This window comes from Lepidochelys kempii, chromosome 2, assembly GCF_965140285.1.
Source record: "Lepidochelys kempii isolate rLepKem1 chromosome 2, rLepKem1.hap1, whole genome shotgun sequence".
Lineage (NCBI taxonomy): Eukaryota > Metazoa > Chordata > Testudines > Cheloniidae > Lepidochelys > Lepidochelys kempii.
The window spans coordinates 210,231,678-210,252,323 of NC_136381.1; the positions used below are offsets into that span (position 1 = coordinate 210,231,678).

A 20,646-nucleotide genomic window follows, 5' to 3' on the forward strand; every position below is an offset into this window, starting at 1 on the left:
TACTTCCTTCAATGTGGTTTTTCTTTCTATGTTTGTATTACGGTAGCATCTAGGGGTCCCCATCAGGGCCCCCTGGTGCTAGGCAGTTTACACAAGGCAATAATAACTAAAAAAAAAAAAAAAAAGAGAGAGAGAGAGAGATTATTGCCCAGACAGTTTCCAGTCCATATGTAGAGCCCTGCATGAATACAAAATCTGTATCCGCAAAAATGCTCTGTGGATATCCGCAGCTTTGCATGGCTCTAATAACAGCTGCACAGGTCACTGCACACCAGTGACGCAGGGCTGTGCCAAGCCCCCAACTCCCCACCGTCCCCTGCTTCTCCCCAGAGACCACCTGCTCTGTCACCCGCTGCACCCTCCTTCCCCTCTTCGGGCAGGGAGGCTACAATCCTGGGTCCTTGTGTGCAGCGCCGCCCGCTCAGCCCTACACAGCCCAGGTGGCTCTAACACACGCAGACCCGGCCGGGACAGACAGCAGCAACAACTTCTCTCCTCACAGCGCCCACATTTGCCACCCACTAGTTCAAAGTACAAAGACACCTCTTTCAAAATGGCACTTGGCTCACTGCGCAAGAGCACATGGTCGTGCTCCCATCTGGGAGTTATGGTTTACCTCCTCTGTCTGAGCAAGCTGGGGACTACAACTCCCAGAATGCCTAGCAGGCTATTGCCACATATTGCAGCCCGCTTCTGCATGATTCAGAAAGCCAAGCTGGAGCCTGAGGGCCGGGAGATAGCCGCTCCGTTCAGGTGTGTGTATGCTGCAGTCAGAGTTCCATTCCCGCCTCCACCTCCCAGGCCCCTCACACCTTCTGCGGTTGGGGCCAGAGCGTCTGCCTCGTCCCCTTCCTGTCCATTACATCATCACCCTGTTTTCTGTGCGGAGATCGCGAGAGCCCTGCATGGATACAAAATGTGTATCCGCATCCAAGCCACGAGCTGCAAAAATGGCCCATGGATATCCGCGGATTTGCAGGGTTCTGTCTGTATGATGAGGGACAACGGGTAAATACGACAAACAAATCATGGCAGGTGGAAGAAAAGGGCAAAAGTAACAGTGAAATGACCAAGTGTAATATAACAAGGAACCGTTGCAGCACAGCAACATCTTTTTGTTTATATCCTGCAGCTTGCCCAGAGGAAAATTCAGGAAATACTGGCTCAGGTAAGAAGGCAGCAGCAACAGCAAAAAACAGCGCAAAGCGGACAGCCTCAGCCAAGACGAAAATAAAGGTTTAGGGAATGGCCCATCAGAGACAGATGCCAGACCAAAGACAGACTGTGTAACAGACAGGTTTTGAACACCTGTTGGAGTTGTATGCAGAAGCTTCACCAAGCCAGTCACCTGTTTGAGGACCAGGCAACCATTGAACGCTGTCTCTGAGAATGTATTCTTTAGGCTCTCTCAAACTTTTGAAACCCAGCTTTAAAATAAGGACCCCTTCACTTCCCTTTTGTTCTATTCTCACAATTTAACATAAACTTGTTAGTCTTTTTTATTGTTCTTATTATTCCCCAGCAATTTTAGAACTTGGTTTAATGAAGCTTTCTCTTCTGAGTTCACTGGTTTAAAAAAAAAGAAAAGGCATTGCTCTTATAGGCCCAGTTGTAAAAGAAGAAACACAATTGGAGGGTGGGATTGGGGCTGGGGTAGGGTTAGCGCAAGGGTATTGACAAGAGTTTAAGTGTTAGTCCCCATGTTAAACAAGTGGCATTTTTTTAAAAATTTGGTTGCATTTTTACATAACACTGCCATGAATAACCTAAGGGAAGTGTTGAATGGTGTTGGCCAGGGCATAAAAAGATAAATATGCATTTTACTAAACTACCTCAGGCATTTAGTACCTCAATGAGAAATTGTTCCTTTTTGCGCTTTTTTTTGTATACTTTATAAAGCTAATAGTTCTTGAGCATTTTATTTTTTTAAAAAAAAATTAAAATTTGATCAGCCACCAGCCAGGAGTACTACAGAATTAGTGGGGGTGGGGGTGGGGCTATAGTAGGATACTTCTAGCTGCTGGCTGATGGGAGTAAGATGGAGGAAAAAAAAAAAGTCTAACCTCAGATTTTCTGAGCGTTTCAACACCATCATTTGTTTAAAAAAAAAAATTCAGTGAATGTTCAAAACATAGCGAATGATGCCAACATTCTGATAGCAGCAATGCCGTTTATTTTTCTTTTAAGATGGGATGAAAAAGTTTGACGGTACTTTTTTGGGAACAGAACAAGGAAGTGATGGCAAGAGGCTGGGGTTGAGGGAAAAATTAGGAGACTGAATTTTTTTATTATTTTTGTGCTACTTTGATTGAATGCATGAACCCTTTGTGCCTTTGACCATCACTACCTAATAATGCTACATGTAAACATTTGCAGCCCATTTGGACTTTGCCATTCTGTTCAAAGAGCAAGCTTCATCTTCAGTTTGATAGAACACTTGATCTGCTGGAGTAGTTTCAAGGCTGTATGGTCTCTGCTTCCTGCAGGTCGCATCATCCTGCTTTCAGTTACCACGATGGGGGAAGGTCAAACACTGTTTGATCGTGTTTAAAGATAAGGAAAGGCTAAGTTTACATATCCAGCCGCTGTTATGGGCCACACTAAGCCACTTTGGAAGGTTTTAAACGATATAAAACAACCTCTAGTCTGGCTTATATAGATGCAGCAGGATTTATGCACATTCTGCAACCAACCATTAAAGGAAGAGACGAAATTGTCAAAAGGCAGGGATAACAGGAAAGCTACCAAATTTTTTAATTTCAGAATGTAATTTGAATAATGATTGTGGTAATATAACACATTCAAGTTTCTACAATAAACTTCAGTCTACCTCAGTTTTAAAGATGTGGCAACACATGGTGCATAAAGACTGCTGTGTGTGTGCGCGTGTGCGCCTGTATGTGTGTGGTCTACAGAGCCATGCTATTACCTCCGAACCTTTTTTTGTGTGTGATGTTTTTGTGCATGAGATGATCAGAATCACCATGCTGCACTGATTTGAGGGGCACAACTAGCAAAAACCTTTCATCATTTTGTTGATCTACCTCTTAGATTCATATTGAAATAGAGGCATTTCACATAGCATAGATAATTTTCCCAAAGATCATTGTTGTACAGATTAGATAATTTTGAAAATGGTCTGAAGTGTTTTTCCTGCATCTCTTCTTTACTAATTGGTTTAAAAACCACAAACTTATGTTGTAGTTTTAGCAGAGAAAAATGAGGGTTTTTTTTTCCTTTTTTGACAGTGACCATCTAGTCTTTAGGAGAATTTTTTCTTGCAATGAATTTGAAATTACTGAAGTATAAAAAGTCATAGCATTTTAATTTTTGTTGAGGCTTAAGTCTAAGTCCAATTTTCCTTTCTTAACATTTGAGAAGGATTTGACTTTATTATTTTCCATAAAAGTTATTTACAAATAGGCAATGCATTTACATTTGCTGATTTAAATACTGTCATCTCTCTTAAATTTCTATACTTAGTGTGGTAAATCATGTTCTTATTTTCAATTGAGATTTGGTAATTTGGAGTATTTGGGAATAGCTAGAAAGTAAATACTGTAAATTATTTCAATATCCGCAAAGTATGGATCATTTTTTCATCTGTAATGTGCCCCCCAACGCAGCTCCACTTGCCAGATGCCTCTGAATGGAATAAAGAGTTTAACTCCTATCATCAGATATAGTTCTGTGGTTTTTTTTGTTTTTAAACTAAAGATGTGATACGACTAGTGCAGGCATGTTTGCTCTAATGACCAGGGTTTTTTATGGCTTTCTTTCAATTCGTCTTTTTTATTAATAGTATTTATATAGGGAACTCTTCAGCAGTCCACAGGTATTCCACAATCTTTAGGGTAGCCAGCAACAGTCTGATGCAGTCAGACTTTTCACCTGGCCGAACACCAGCATTCATCTCTGTGGTTTATAACTTTTTCTTCTCCCCTCCCCTCCATCAATATTATGCTGCCCACAGTACACTTTGCAATTAATGGCTTCATTTTTATTGTGAGGGATTTTGTTCTAGGTTGCCTAGATCTTTTTCGAAAGGCTCTGTGCCTGCCAGTCACAACCAAGCATATGAATGCCAAGGAATATATAACAGCCCTTAGGAAAGAGATCTAGATTGTTCACTTGGAGTTACAGACATTTTATTTTTTGCTGCCATTTGTTCTCGTCTTCTGCTTATTACAGATAAGACACACAAATAGCACTTCCCTGAAATTTGGAGGGCAGATGGAATCTGTGATGCTAGTGTGCAAAAAGTGGCAATCTGTATCTCATTCCTTCCCCCCAACTTCAGTGAGGTGGGATCTACTCTTGATGTTTAGGCTTAATTGCTGGTAATGTTAATGGAGAATTGAAAAGTGAAGTGATTCGTGTATGTGTGCGTGAGAGAGAGCGCGAAAATAAAGCAGTTTTACATTCTGTATCTTTAAAGATGTATTGCAAAGCAAAATCTAGAACTGCTTAGCAAGATTTATTTTCCTCAAACATCTTATTAGTTGGAGGAAAGATTCCCAAACTTTCCCCCTTGTATAATAGCACCCACCATTAATTGGAATACCCAGAAAATGGTTAATTCCTGGTATCTTTCACACTGTCATGGGTTTTATTACTGGTAATTTTTAAGTCTGTACTCTTCTAAACTCCTCGGAATTCCTGTCCAAAGCCCCATGACAAAGTAAAGCCTTCCTCATTTAAGTTATGGAATTTTGTGTCTTTGGTCTCAGAGGCAGCGTTATTTCTGTACATGCAAAAAGAACAGGAGGACTTGTGGCACCTTAGAGACTAACCAATTTATTTGAGCATAAGCTTTCGTGAGTTAGTCTAAATTGGTTAGTCTCTAAGGTGCCACAAGTCCTCCTTTTCTTTTTGCGAATACAGACTAACACAGCTGCTACTCTGATTTCTGTATATGTAACCGCCAAAGACGCCAGGACATGATTTGATGAATCTTTAGGGAAGGTTTTACTGTTTAACAAGCTACGGCTTTTCAAACCATTTACAATGGACAGAAGACAATGAAAACAAGTGTCCTTCAAGAACTTTTTTTAATACATAGTCAGTGGGTTAATACTTAGTCACTTCCACTCCTTACTACTAATCTAGTGCTACAAGTGTAAAATTTCATGTGTGAATCTTGGAAGGGTTCGAAGCCTAACAGTGTTAAAGTAGCCATAAAGACAAATCTGTCTAAAAGAGTGTAGATCAGCACAGGCAGATACCTTGTAATTTGAGGCACACCAAAAAAGCAATCTGCAATACGTTTTGCTACTAACATATTTCATTGTAACGTCTGCTCAATTTGTGTACCAGTCTTGTCATCAACTGGAATATTTCTTGCTTCAGTGGCTTATTAGGGAACCGTACAGACTTTTCATCATGTTACAGAAAATCCTGCCAAAGGCATCTTGATTAGCATTTCTATGAACAGTTATTGCAGGGCTGGGCAAACTACAGCCCACTGGCTGGATCCGGCCCACAGGCGCCACGCCACTCTGGGAAACGGCCACACCATATCCCTGCAGCCGGTGGGGGAGGGGGAGCAGAGAGCTTCACACACTGCTCTTGCCTGTGGGTACCTTCCCCACAGCTCCCGTTGGCCAGGAACATGTTACCGCGGCCAATGGGAGCTTCGGGGGAGGTATCCACAGGTGAAGGAAAACACGTGGAGCCGGTGATGAGCTGCCAAAATCTTAACAATGGGTTCCCTCCTCACCCCGTGAGGGGGTCATTGCCCACCCCTGCTCCCCGGGACTCCTGCTCCATCCAACCCCCCCCGTGTTCCTTGACATCCCCCCCCAGGATCCCTGCCCCATCCACCCCTGTCCCCTGACTTCCCCCAGAACCGGGCAAGAGGGTCTCGTGGGCCACCATAGTGGGTGCCCACCCCACCCCTAAGAGCCAGAGGCACCTGCCGGAGGGTGAGGTGGGGAGTCCCGGCGGTGCTTACCTGGGGCAGCTCCCAGGAAGCATCCGGCAGGTCCCTCTGGCTCCTAGAGGTGGGGGAGCGTAGCTGGGGGGGCAGCAGGGAGAGCGGCCGCTCCCCCACTGATCACATCAAAAGTGGCGCCTTAGGTGCTGACTCCCTGGGTGCTCCACGGCTGGAGCACCCATGGGGAAAATTTGGTGGGTGCAGAGCACCCACAGGCAGCTCCCTGCGCCCGGCCCCAACTCACTTCCGCTCCGCCTCCTCCCCTGAACCCACCGCCCTGCTCTACTTCTCTGTGCCCCCCCGGCTTCCCACAAATCAGCTGTTAGGCAGGAAGCTGGGGAGGGCAGGCCACGGCTTCCCGCTCAGGCTGAGGGTGGCGGAGGTGAGCTGGGGCAGGGAGCGGTTCCCCTGTGCTCTCCCCCCCCTCCCCCCGGGTTACCTGCTGTTGTGTGGGCAGCTCTCCTTGTGCCTCCTGCCCCAGCTCACCTCTGCCTCCCTGGGCCTGAACGGGAAGCTGCCACTTGCTTCTCAGCCTGCCCCGGCTTCTGGCGCGAACAGCTGATTCAGGGGAAGCGGGGGGGGGGGGGGGAAGAGAAACAGAGCGGGGCGGCGCGTTCAGGGGAGGAGGAGGCAGAGCGGAGGTGAGCTGAGGCCGGGGAGCTGCTGGTGGGTGCTCTGCACCCACCAAATTTTCCCCTTGGGTGCTCCAGGGTTGGAGCTCCCGTGGAGTCGGTGCCTATGGTGCCACTTTTGGCCAGTTAAATTTAGAAGCCCTTTTAGAACCGGTTGTCCCTTGCGGAACAACCGGTTCTAAAAGGGCTTCTAAATTTAACAACTGGCTCCAGCTCACCACTGTGTGGAGCCCTCTGTGCTCCCCAGGGGCCGTACAGGGACGTGGTGCCCCTGCACACTGCAGCCACCCCGGATCTGCTGTAGGTAAGCAGTGCCGGGCCAGGGCCTGAACCCCTCCTGCACTCCAATTCCCTGCCCTGGCTCTGCAAGCAATTTCCCCACCCCAAACTCAGGCCAAAAAGTTTGCCCACCCCTGAGTTACTGTGCTAGTCTCTCAGGTTAAACTTCTTCTTGGGCCTAGCGTTCATTAATCATTAGCTCCTGCGTTCATGGCTTTTAGGGCTGATTTTTGATTTGATCGATAACTAGTTTTGTCTGAGTTGTCTGCTATGTTGGTGGTAGAACTGTCCCATTCATAGGACAAGGACATGTGGGGCTAGTGCTGCACGATCACCTCCAAGGTAGGTGACGGAGTACCTGGATACATTCCAAAATTGCATTGGCTTCATAGCTACAGTGTAGCCCAACAGTTACATAATTTTTGGATGCAACTAGACGTTGTGTGATTTCTACTTGTATGCCTGCAGGAGCAGCTTTGTGGTACTGTTTGGAGCTAAGAGCTAGCTGTGGCTGTCTTTGTACTAGTACTCAAGATTTCAATGTAGTTTGGTACAGTACCTGTCAGAGGACTCTTCGCTCACCCTTTTGTGTGTTTTGCCTAAAGCTGGGGATGCCTGATAGAGTAAGTTTCTACTTCAATTTGTTTCACATAAGAGCAGATTTTATTGGCAAAATATTGAAAGGGAAACTCAATAAGTAACCTGGAATTCTCTTTGGACTGGGTGCTTTGAAAAGCACCAGCAGGCATCCAGAAAACATAGTATCACAGTATGATAGAACGTGTCTTCAATTCTGAGCATGAGTGAGCCTCAATTAATTGTTACAGGATAGCAGACTATATTACAGGTGGAATGTTTCTAATTTCAAGAGCACAGTGCTTCTGTTTGAAAAGCATCGAGTTATTTATAATGTTTCTTTTCCCAAAATCATTTTTTCTGCCTTGACTTGCCCTCTTTAGGCCTGTTTAATAGGACTGGCCCATCTCCTCTTTACTTCTCTCCTGCTCCTTTCTTAAATCAGTGACCTTTCCCTACCTTAATGACTTCAAGGGATCCCTTTGGAATGAATCTGGACATACCAGCTAGGCAAAGTTCAACATTAGCCAGAGTGGTTTTAAGCATTGTTTTCCAAGTTTCTTCCTTTTGCTGAATGTGTAGGGTTTTCTTTTCAGGTTCGAGCATTTGAGAAAATGTTGAGCTATATTGCACAGGGGCTGTTTGGTTTTAGGTACAACATCTCCTTACTTTATCACAAAATCCCCTTTAGGGCTCATCTACATGATCTGTTAATGCACAGCAAGCCAGGTTATAAATCTACAGCACTCTAGTCTGTCACCCACAAAAATAATTTCAAACAGCAGTACATCAGCATGCGCTTTGGAATTCTTAGTGCATGGCATACTAGTACAGTGCCCCATGCTATCAGTATGAACAAGCCCTTCCCAATACTACTTTGCTTCCCCTAGTTGTACTTTAACCTCAGATTAAACAAGGTTTGAGCTCTGCTCACAATGGATCCATGCTAGTAAATGGTGTTAAAGGGACACAGTAAATTAACTCTCAAACCAATACAATTTACATAACACCTTGATTATTGACCTAGAGCAGGGTTTTCATTTTCACATACAGCAACAGCAGAGGGAGACACTTTCGGTATTAAAACCAAACACTGGTAGGAAGATTCAGGGGCAGGTATCGTAACTAAAGTTCCTTTTAAACTGAGTTTCATGTTGACTGTCTCTGATTCAAATAGCTGCTACTCTTCCTTTAGTATACTTTCAGCTACAACTTCAACTGAGATGCTGACTACTTCAGTCACAGGGTCCCCCTGCACTTCTGGAAGAACAAGGGGGCTAGAATCCACTTCTTCAAAACAATTACCAACTTGAATCATAATACCCACAATTCCAGACAGATTCAATTAGGTACTTTGTGTCCTAGAGCTGTATTGCTGTAAGCCTCGTCCCTCACTAACTGCACAACAGTGGAGGGGTATTCAAGCAAGTGGCTCTTAGCTGTGTCCCCTCACCCAAGAAGTAACCACAGAAATTGCTTGTTTCACTCTTTTAATCCTGAAGTGGTGAGTGCTCTAACTGCATTATTTGTATGTATTCCTTTCATGACGGAAAGATTTTCGTCAGTGCTGCTGCTGAGTAAGTCCAAATACGAAGTCTTCTGGTAAAGACTCTGGAACCATCTGTGCTAACTGGTCATCATAAGAACGGAGCGTCCATAACTTTTCCAACTCATAAATATCTCGTGTCTCAGGAAGCATGAAATGGATCACTGTGCTACCTATACAGGACAGAAAGACACAAAGACAAAAATGGACACAAACACAAAGTACAGGTTAAATTTCATGTGTACTATTAAGTTGCCAAAATCTTTTCACCATGCCAACATGTATGCTGCACTTTTTATAGAAAAATGTAACTTAATTGCAACACTTTCATATCCTTCTTTATGTAATGCTAGTACACTGCACCCAATTATAATGCATTTTAAAAAACAACTGTGACCTATGCTACTTTTTCTGTACTACAAATGTTCTGAAGATGTTAGTATGTTACCCCCAGAATGTCCAGGGCTAGAAGCAAGAGCTGTGACATCTACTGGAAAGCTGGAAATCTAACTTCCAGTGATACAAACTCTCATTTCTAGTGTGGGTTGTGTGTATAAATTGAGTATATATGATAATATATATAAATTCAATATAAGTTGAACAAAACACCAGTTTAGTCTATATCCCTTAGAATATACAACGTGCTACCACATTATGTAGGATGTGAATCTAATGTGGAAATTTGAAAAGCCAGACATCTTCCTCTGAAATGATGTAAGCACACTTTAATGCCAAAAGTGTATTTACAAAATATAGGTGTATTCAAGTCTATAAAATGGAATAACCATGGCAATGAAGTTTAAGTAAACTTTTAGAACAGGGGTTCTCAACTTTTTTTTCCTGAGGCTCCCCCAGCATGCTATAAAAAACTCTGTGAAACCTGCTTGCAGCCCCCCAGGGGGACCCAGATCCCTTGTTGATAACCAGTTTTAGAATGTAGTTAACTACATTCAGATTAACATGTAAAAAAATCTGTTTACTCTTTAGGCTTTTCAGTTGGCTTGCAGAAAATTGACCTTTCTGTGAAACAGGGAGAGGGACATAAAGCGCTGATCAGACTTAACACCTGAAAATGAAACAAATCCACAAGGCTCTAGCAACAAGGACGTTATATGTTCAGCTACCTTATAAAAGTTGTAGGGGGGAAAAATGCCTTAAATGAGTTTCAAACAGAAAGCCTATGTAAATGTGAACACAGTACAGAAACTGCACTATGTGAAATTGTGTAGTAATTTTATAAACTAAGCCAATGAGAAATCATTACCATGAACGTAATGTAGGATTCAAATTTCTCAGCATAAGACGCTTTTCAAGGCAGATGTTAAAGTTTCTGATCACTGATTTTAGAGCTCAAAATCTCATTAAATTAGAGTGTTTGCGTAGGATGTCTCACTAGTCTACTGTTGTCCAGCAATAATACGTAAAAAAGCCAACTCCACCTAGCCATCTCTGGAGTTGTACTCTAGGGTAACAAAGTTTGTCCAGACTTGGGTCGTAATTATCATTTCATTGTTGCATAATTTGACACACAGCTTTTAAAATCATAGATCTGGTTCCTCTCACTTTAACACATATTCATTACAAAATTGTATATTTATTAGAGGAACAGGGAAATGCAGAATCTATGAGCTAGAATCTTGGCATTAATTGACAGTGAGAGTCTGAATTTAGTGAAGTACTGTTAATCTAGGCAAAAAAGCCATCAATTGAATAAGAGGGTTTATATAATGCAAGTAACATTTTTAGATAAATGTATAATTATTGAAACATCCTTGCATATCTCCTTCCACAACTTTCGATCCTCACTCTTGAGAATTAAGAACTATTTTTTAACTACTGCAGAGTAGTTATTCCACAGTGTTCAATGCCAATGTTCTCCTCCAGTGAAACTTAACACTGGGGAAGGACTCAATAGAGTTCAGGCAATTAAATTATACTTGGAGCTAGAGAAGAGCTAAGTATTAGGACCTATCTGCAACAACTTAGTTTTACCAGTGAAATGCTGCCTTCAACGCATGGCTCACATGGAACTAGCATCTGTGAAATTTGTAAATATTTACCAAAATCAATGCATATCCAGTCATCTGTCTCTTTCCCTTCAATCTGAATGTGAGGATCATTTTCTTGTTTCAGTTGCTTGTACTGTAAAAGAAGCAGCAAATCAGTGTGAAGACAGATACTTCCAAATGTTCATTCTAAAGTATTGAAGCCCATCAGGCAGCTAAAGCCTGACAAATTGTCTAAGGAATTAATTTTGAATACGTCACTGGTGAAACGGCTACTGGAATCTACATCCAGTTTTGGTGTCTGTGCTTTCAAAAGGATGTTAAATTTGGAAGAGATTAAAGAATAAGGTCTGGAAAACATGACAGTCCCTTTCAAGGAGCTACATCTATTTTGTTTATTGAAAAGAAGTTAAAAAGGTGACTTGATCATAGTCTATAAAGAACTACTGGACAATTTCTCTTTTCTAGGAGACAAAGACATAAAAGATCCAACGACCAGAAGTTAATGGTAGAAAAATGTAAACTGGAAATAAGATGTAAATATTAGCAATGAGCAAAATTACCCATTGGAACAGATGACCAAAGAACATGGTAAATTCTCCATCTGAAGTCTTTAATACTAGATGCTTGTCTAAAAAGTAGATTGTAGATTATTTTTACCCTTCTTTTAAGAACCTGACTGATTTTTTCCATTGTTCCAAGATCCAGGGGTTTGGGTCTCTGATGATTTTGTAACCAATTGGTTAGGATATTCTTCTCAGCAGAAAGGCCTGCCTGGCTAGGGAGGGTGTCTGACTTCAACAGAAAAATGGTATCACAAATGCAGTCCTTATTGGTTTTGGCAGCATACAGACACCCAAGATGGTAAAGGGCCTGTGTTTACAAAGTTACAACCTAAAATTGAGGGTAAGAATAAGTGGTACAACACATCCCAGTAAAGAATAAGCCCTTTCCCTTGCTTGCTATCATATACTTCTAATATTTTCCCAGTCGGTCTTTAGCTGTTGAAATACTATCTGAATTTTTGCCTAAACTAGAGCAAGGGTCAGCACACACTGCTAAGTGGGTAGCAATGCAGGGAAAGGTTGAGTTGAGGTATTAGGGCTTTTTAAAATATCTCACTGAAAGATAAGTCAAAGCTGCAGTAGGGCAAGACTCGAAGATTTAAGCTCCCAAATGCATCTGCCCTGTGACTTTTTTTTTTTTTTTTTAAGAAAGGTAAAATAGTAGTTGTCATCATGCCGTTTACAAGAGGTGGGGCTGGGAGAAGAAATGGACCTAACCAACTGCCATGCTCTCCTGCCCCAAGCTGTCTCAGGTTTGTTAAAATCTGTGGTTTGTTCAGAAGACTCCCATTTTCAGGAATTCTCTTGTGGGTGCTCGAGTGGCTGCCCAAATCCCACCTTTTTCAGGTTACCCAGGAAAGGGGAGCCCAAATCTCTTCCGAGTTCTACCCTTTCACAGGGACTTCCTCCTCCTGTAGAGCTTCTGCTCAGTAGTACAGAGCTGGTGCTACAAACAGTAGCCACCAGGGGGAGGAGAAGGCTGCAGCCCAGAGCCAAGAAGCCCTTTCCATTAGGCTGGAGAGGAAGGATAGAAAAGAAGACTTTCTGGACTTTAGGCAAAAAGGCACTGCTGTACATAGAGGTACATGCAGTGATGAGCTGCCAAAATCTTAACAAGGTGTTCCCTCCTCACCCCACGAGGGGGTTGTTGCCCATCCCCTGGGACTCCTGCCCCCATCCAACAACCCCCCCCCCCGCATTCCTTGATGCCCCCCAACCCCAGGACCCCTGCCCCATCCATCCCCCTCGCCTGTTCCCTGACTGCCCCCAGAACCGGGCAGGAAGGTCTCGTGGGCCACCGCAGTGGATGCACACACCACCCCACTCCACCCGTAAGAGCCAGAGGCACCTGCCGGGGGGGTGAGGTGGGGAGTCCTGGAGGTGCTTACCTGGGGCAGCTCCCAGGAAGCATCCGGGAGGTCCCTCTGGCTCCTAGGGGTGGGGGAGCAGCTGCTCCCCCAATGATCACATCAAAAGTGGCGCCTTAGGCACCAACTCCCTGGGTCCTCCAGGGCTGGAGCACCTACAGGAAGAATTTGGTGGGTGCAGAGCACCGACGGGCAGCTCCCCGCCTGGCCCCAGCTCACCTCCGCTCCGCCTCCTGCCCTGAACACACCACCCTGCTCTGCTTCTCTGTGCCCCACCCCCGGCTTCCCGCAAATCAGCTGTTCAGTAGGAAGCCGGGGAGGGCTGAGAAGCAGGCAGCAGCTTCCAGCTCAGGCCGACGGTGGCAGAAGTGAGCTGGGGCGGGGAGCGGTTCCCCTGCCCCCACTCCCCCCAGGTTACCTGCTGCAGCGCAGGCAGCCCTCCTTGCACCCCCCTGCCCCAGCTCACCTCTACCTTCCTGGGCCTGAGCAGGAAACCGCTGCCTGCTTCTCAGCCTGCCCCAGCTTCCCACACAAACAGCTGATTCTTGGGAAGCCGGGGGGGGGCGGAGAAGCAGAGCAGGATGGTGTGTTCAGAGGCGGAGGCAAGCTGGAGCTGGGGGTGGGGCAGGGAGCTGCCGGCGGGTGCTCTGTACCCACCAAATATTTCCCATGGTGCTCCAGGGCTGTAGCACCCATGGATTCGGCGCCTAAGGCGCCACTTTTGGCCACTTAAATTTAGAAGCCCTTTTAGAACCAGTTGTCCCTCGCGGAACAACTGGTTCTAAAAGGCCTTCCAAATTTAACAACCGGTTCTAGTGAACCGGTGCAAACCAGCTGCAGCTCACCACTGGGTACATGGAAACAGCAGGACGGACTGATATAGTACTGACCATGCAAATGAGGTAATGCTGGGTAAGTATTCAATTTAGTATGTTAAATCACATCAATACAACTTCCACAGCTTTAAGCCAAATGCTGCTTGCAGTGATGAATGGAGTATGGCACAGAACACAGGTGCCCCTAGGTTGGGGCTTAACAGAGTTCAGCTCTCCTCTTCCAGTCCTACTTCTCTCTGTTAAAACCTACCATTTTGGAAGAAAAAAAACAGGAGACAGCAAGGAGCGAGCGAGTAAGATGATAGGGGAGGGGAGATTCAGAGGAGGAAAAAAGGAGAGGGAATAAGGTGGGGAGGGGTTAGAAAGAACCCAAATGCTTAAGTGATCAATGTCAGACTGCAGAACCCACCCTACAGCAAACAGGAAATAAGAAGGAAAATGGTGGTTCACCTTTTGGATGTTTGTGGCTGGCAGGATCAGCAGCAAAGGCAAGAAGAATACAAAGCTAATGTCAACAGCTACCACTGGTGAAGCGTGTAAGTTACACAGTCTATGTGCTGCACAAGTAAGAGCAAACCAGGCTCTTACAAGACATGAAAGCTGCTGTAAATCTTGGGCAGACCTGGAGTACTATAAGCCTCTTCAACCCCATCTTTGTTTTCAATACAAAAATCCAGCCAGAATAAAAGCTCCCAGAATCCAGATGTGATGAGCAGATGGACTATTTCCTTTCTAGATTTTGCACAGGCTGTGTGCGGCAAGAGATTAATAGGTATAATTCCAACTAAAGGAGGACTGCTGTTCTCCCTTTCCCTCTAGACAGGCACAAAGCTAACTCCCATGAGCAAACCTTGGAATGTGTAATTTTATAGCAATTGCCATTTAAAGGGAGCTAACTGTATCCTATGAATCGGACAAGCTTCATAGGTAATATGCACTTAATTTAAGATGATCTAAAATAGCAATACTCAAACTGTGGTCCACAGAATTAAATATTTTTGAGAACCAGACTGAAGCACCAGGGGAAGGATTTAGGTGTTATAAGATGGGAAATCTGTAAGATCCAAAAGCTGTTTGCAGAATCCCTGTTCCAAAGTCAATAACCATTATATCACTATCCAAGCACTTTTAGATCTTCTCACAGAGAGACAGAAGAGTTGTGTTTTATGGAAGAGGCCGGAACAGTTGACCCACTCTTATGAAAAATCAAATCATGGACAGGCCAATACAGCTCTGTGCAGGTTTTTACATGAGGTACAAGACAAGAAATTGAGTCTACACATCTAGGTTTCCAACACATCATAGTATTAGGATGTGTGTGATTCATCTCGCCCTCAAAAATGGAAGATAGTCTGACCTCCTAAATCTCAGATCCCATGAGACCCATCCTTTACCATGCTACCATGGGCTCTCAAAAGTGCCCTGAGCACAACCTTGCTCCAAAGAAGATGGGGCTGCCACTCAGCGCAATGGGGAAGCAAAGAAGATGTTTCTTAGTCAGCTAAGTTAGAGGTGAGTATGATGCAGACAGCCACATTCCCATTCCCATCCCCGATACTTCCACTGGGTGGCTCTAAGGTCAGGGGAAGTGAAGGCAATTCCATGAAGCTGCTACTGTCCGTCTCCCCACACCGGAACTGGATTATGTTTATTTGTACAAAAAGGGACAATCTACTCCAGTGTTTAAGGCCATGCCTTCCTTTGAAGAAATATGGTATTTAAGTAACAAAGCCATTTTTGCTTAGATCGCTCAACTGCATTTTAAACTTTGAACATTCTAGGATGTCACATATAACCAGAACTAGCATCACTCCACCACCAGTTACCATCCTCTCTGTATTGGGGGCCCAGATTCTCATTCCACAAAACTCTGCACTGCAATCATCATCATTCCTTGTATAGAGAGGTCTCCATTCACAGTCTACGCTTTACATTTTATTTCTTTACCTAAGAAAGCAGATTAGGTTCAGCATCTCCTATTTGTACAAAGGGTAATACTGCATCAGAACAACAAACCTCACCTTGTCTGGTTGCTACTTTAACAGATAAAATGTATATATTTTGCTATGTTTAATTCTCACTTTTGCAAATATTTCACAACATACATTTCCAATTAAAACTATTCAGAATCTAAAGCGAGTGAAGAGTGGAAATAATTGTCCTACCATTTTCAGCATGTAGTGCGCCATCGCATGGAGGTGTCTTGAAGAAGCTCCACTCGCAATTATAAAATAATCACTGTATCTCATTTCTGGAGGCACCTGGATAACACAAATGTTGCTAGCATTTTCTTGCCTCAGTAGAGCTATGATAAAATCAATATTGAACTTGGAAAGCACATGATCTGAAACAAGGAACAAGACTTCAAATTGTGATTTCTCTTTTTAAACAAATTACAAAAACTGTTTACTTAAACTTGCTGAAAAACAATGAAGAGTGAGGGTGAACTAAATTATAATCTATAGCCATCCATTCTGGAATTTGAGATGATGCTAAAAAACAAGGATTGAAATGTGAATTCCAGTTGCTAGAATAATGATATTGAGAAAAACCAAACTCCTGGAAGTTAAAAACAGGGAACTAAACTGATTCTTATGGTTAATAATATTCTGTTACTAAACATCAGTTATTTATATAGCATCCACAGTGTGCTATACACTTCTCTGACAGCTACAGTAGAACCTAAGAGTTCTGAACACCAGAGTTATACATGGATTGGTAAACCACACACCTTACTTGGAACCGGAAGTACATAACCAGGCAGCAGCAGAGAAGCACCAAAAACAAAAAAACAAAAAAAAGAAAAAGTACAGTACTGTGTTAAAAATAAACTACTAAAAAAAGGGAAAGTTTTTTAAAAAAAGATCTGACATAGCAAGGAAGCTGTTTCTGTGCTTGTTTCATTTAAATTAAGATGGTTAAAAGCAGCATTTTTCTTCCATATACTATAGTTTGAAAGCTGTATTAAGTCACTGTTCAGTTATGAACTTTTGAAAGAATGACCATTACGTTTTGTTCAGAGTTTAGAAGAATTTCAGAGGTATGAACCACCTCCATTCCCAAAGTGTTTGTGACTCTGAGGTTCTAATGTAGACAGGGAGCATTAAGATACACTGTTTCTTTAGGTGACTTGTAAGACTTAACAAGAGATAGTGACTTAGTTATTTGTAATTATTGGATATAATATTTCAAATCAATGCTTGTTAAGTTCTAAAAAGCCTGTGCTAAGGACATATTAGGTACAATGGGAACAAGTGCACTATAAAATCATAAGTACGATAAACAAACATATCAAAATTGACCTAGCATACACACACACTGTGGAAACAAATGATCTTATAAATAGGGCCTTACCAAATTCACAGCTGTGAAAAACATGTCACAGAGCGTGAAATCTGATCTCCCTGGTGAAATCTGGCTATTGTAAGGGAGATCAGATTTCACAGAGCTGGGCAGCTAAAGAATAGTGGCTGCTGGCCAGAAGCCCAGCTCTGGAGGCAGCGCAGAGGTGAGTGTGGCATGGTATGGAGGCTGGCGTTTGTCACTTTTTGGGGTGACATTGCTGGCCTTACAGGTGAGCTACCACCTAGGGCCCCATGATCAGGGGGTGCCATGGTCAGTCTCCCCACACACAGCCAGACCAAGGCCCCTTTAACTCCTGAGCACTAGGCCTGGATTCAGGGAGGGGCAGGGCGGGGGTGCCTCTGCCAGGGGCTCATACGGTGCGCTGGGCTTTAGCTGCTAGTCCCAGACAGGCTGGGGAGGGATAGGACTTCTTCTTCCCCTGCACAAGCCCCTCCCAGGGCCAAGTGAGACCCACCTCTGGGATCCTCACCTGGCTGCAGGAAGTTCCAGGGCTGCTAGCCAGCTGTCCAGCTCCGAAGGCAGCAGTGCAGAAGGGTGGCAATACCATGACCCCCCTACACCAGCCTTGTGATGTGCACACACACCCCTCTTTTGGATTGGGACCCCCACAGTTACAACACTGAAATTTCAGATTTGAATATATGAAACCGTGAAATTTACAATTTTAAAAATGCCATGACAGTGAAATTAACTGAAATGGACCATGAATTTGGTAGTGGCCTACTTGTAGTCCTAACCTGGTCTCATCATTTCTAACAGACCATAGAACCTTGTCTACAGACCCACTCTTACCAATTTAACTAAATCCATTCAGAAACTGACATAGATCAGCACAACCCCCTTGCATGCACAGTTTTAACTAATTTGTTTCTAAATAGATTTATTCAAATGGGTACAATTTGTGTGTGTAGCTAAGACCTAACTAGGTAAAACAAGGTCTGTTTCTATTTGTAGTAAGGTGCAATGCCACTTCCCCTACATGGAACTGTAAAATTAACAGAGCATTCCTGAGTTCATATTCATTACCTATCAACCTTAATACAGAGAAAAAGCCAAATAAGGAGGCAATAACCAGATGTGTATATAGCATGAAACTGATCAGAGGCCTGTAAAACAAACACATGAGCCCCTCGGCCCCCCCAGGCACACAATCAAAATGACTGCTACAGCCAGGTCTACTCTAGAAGAGGTTTGCTGATATAGCTATACCAGCAAGCTCTCCTAGTGCAGACACCGCTTATTCTCTAAGGAAAATAAGCTATAATGGAAAGAGTACTTTTATGCCAGTATAAATAAGTATACCCTAGGGTTTTTGCAAATATGGAAATGTGAGTTTGTCTGGTTCACCATGTCCTCCTCCCATTGATATTATACCAACAATAGTTTCTAGGGGAGACCTGGCTGACATCTGTGGCAAAAGAGTTTATCTTCTTCAGCAAAGATGTGTGAAACAACTTTGTACAGTATACATACCTGTACCTCTACCAAAAGCTATATTTAACTTGAAAACTTCACAAGAATGCTCCACTCATGTTTTGATCCCTTTTGATCCTCCCCCTTTTCTGCCAGCCTGAAGCCTGTGTCCTCAGCAGAAATTAGAATGTATATACAAAAACATTAAATACAAATCATCTTCAAAGATTTGGATTCCACAGCTGAAGAGGACCCTGAAAACCAATAGTTTTACTCTGTCTCATCTTTGACTGTAGGACACAGTATATTTTTCTTTCTTTTGTCCTGTGTTTTATTAACCCTCTTCCACTGGCTTGCCTGGGTGGGGATGGTTTTGTGTCACAAAACCAGGACATACAGGTCAGAGGAGAGGGACCTTCAATTCATACAGTATGTTCATGCCCAAACTTGCAGAATCTTTACATAATCTTCTGTAACAATATTTTATCTACAGCAGAGTTGGAAATTCTTGCTAATCCTCTTTTACTTTTTATTTACAAAAACACTAATTTTGAACAGGTATTGAATTCCTAGCAGTGAAACACTGTGCTTTATTGGAAGAAGGATCTTAGTGGTGTGAAATGACAGACTTAAGTAGTATGACTGATCCCACTGAAGATTCTTAGGATCAGAATTAGTTTTTAAACTAGTCATGCATACATATCACATGTGGAGTCAAATAAGACCACCAGCACTGTGTGTGTTTAGACAGCTGTCAAGATTTACTCTCTGGGAAAGGAGGAAGGGAGACAGAACCCCCCACTGTCATGGCCACTGGGGGTGGGGGAGAGAGGAGAAACTGTTTTTAAGACCGTATTTACACACATCCACTGCAGTGACAGAAGATTTTGCTCCCTCTTTCATAGAGAAATTAGAACAGTTTGCATTTACACCCAAAAAGTGCCCCAGCCAGTTTACTCCAAATGGATCTTAGAACATGGGCAGATGATGCTGTCTGCAAGTCTGGGGACTTTTTCTATCTGAGCTGGTATGGACATGGACTAGCTGTTCTACAGTGCACCAGGCATCTTCTAAAATGTCCCAGAATGCACTGTTTCTGCAAGCTGTGGGGCAGGTGCCCAGAAGGCACTGCACAGACACAGGTTACAGACGCACTAGCATGGGCATGGAGCAGCTGGCCGTCCCCGAACCAGGTGCATGCAGCAGGGCAGTACGGCTGTACTGACCCATGTGCCCACCCACTGGCTTTCTCCAGTCAGTTCAGTTGCACGGCCCAGCACCCCCCTTTGCCTGGGTCAGAGCCCAGAGCTTCCTGGAGCACATCTCGCTGGACGCAGGCTGGGGATGGCTGGGGAACCCTGGTTCCGTGCAGGGGCAACCAATCCTCAACTCCCTGGGCTGAGCTGAAGGGAACAGGGCTTGGTCTCCCCCACGCCAGGCACTGCCCCGTGGGATCGGAGCAGCGGGGTGGGGGACGGGCGCGGTGTGCAGGGCAGGGGCCGGGCGGCTCAGCCCGGGGAGGGGGCGAGCAGTGCGTAAGGCGGGGGCGGCACTGGCGCCCCCCCCAGCCCGGCACACGCCGTACCTGGGGCCCTGTGCTCCTGCTCGGCTCCTCCGCCCGGCCGCAGCTCCGCGCTGGGCCCGCCGCCGAGGGCCCGCCGCGCCCAGCAGGGAGCGCAGCGCCCAGCGGCCCCCGAGGCCGCCAGCCGCAGCCCCCTCGCCGCCGGCAGCACCAGCCCCCGCAGCCAGCGGCTGCCCCGCCACATGTCGCCGGGAGTCGGGACACGCAACGGAACTCCGGCGGCGGCAGCGTTCTGAGACACGCCCCCATGGCGATCCCCGCTCTGATTGGCTGCCGTAAATACCGCCTCCTACACTGACTGGCCGCGCGCCGCCCTCTGGCCCGAGGAATGGCGCAGGCGCAGTGACTGCCCGGAGGTGGGTTGGGTCCCGCCCCCCAGTGGGAGGTCGCTGATGTGAGTCCCCGGCCCCCCCCCTTTGGGGCGGCCCCAGGGGCTCGGGCACCGCCTCGGGTTACCGCCTTTGACCCCTGCAAAAAAAAAAACAAAAAAAAAACCGGACACCCCTGACCCGGGGCAAGCCCACCCCAGCCAGCCAGAGGCG

At 44.9% G+C, this 20,646-nt stretch overlaps 2 protein-coding genes across 3 annotated transcripts in view; one reads left to right on the forward strand and one right to left on the reverse strand.

Moving 5' to 3' along the window:
• IGF2BP3 (insulin like growth factor 2 mRNA binding protein 3) overlaps positions 1-3,679 on the forward strand; it is a 167,596-nt gene extending 163,917 nt beyond the window's left edge. For both annotated transcript variants that reach the window (XM_073333722.2, XM_073333723.2), the window contains one exon: positions 1,133-3,679. In XM_073333722.2, coding sequence (XP_073189823.1) covers positions 1,133-1,234 — 102 coding nt within the window. In that variant the 3' untranslated portion in view covers positions 1,235-3,679. The remainder of the gene's footprint in view (positions 1-1,132) is intronic.
• Positions 3,680-8,899: 5,220 nt separating this feature from the next.
• On the reverse strand, positions 8,900-20,325 carry MALSU1 (mitochondrial assembly of ribosomal large subunit 1). The gene is made up of 4 exons (XM_073333724.2): positions 20,108-20,325; positions 15,909-16,087; positions 11,029-11,110; positions 8,900-9,141 (listed from the first exon to the last, which is right to left on the reverse strand). Exons 1-4 carry the CDS (start codon positions 20,286-20,288, stop codon positions 8,984-8,986), a joined length of 600 nt encoding a protein of 199 aa, XP_073189825.1. The 5' UTR covers positions 20,289-20,325; the 3' UTR covers positions 8,900-8,983.
• Positions 20,326-20,646: the final 321 nt, after the last annotated feature.

What these genes read in the sequence shown, in the direction of transcription:
- MALSU1 (XM_073333724.2), bottom strand. Translation starts at nt 20,288, where the DNA reads ATGTGGCGGGGCAGCCGCTGGCTGCGGGGGCTGGTGCTGCCGGCGGCG. An exon ending in CGCACTACATGCTGAAAATG is followed by an intron (nt 11,111 to 15,908) that starts GTAGGACAATTA and finishes CTTCTTTTACAG; the next exon opens with TACAAGCAACTGAAACAAGA. An exon ending in CTGGATATGCATTGATTTTG is followed by an intron (nt 9,142 to 11,028) that starts GTAAATATTTAC and finishes TGTCCTGTATAG; the next exon opens with GTAGCACAGTGATCCATTTC.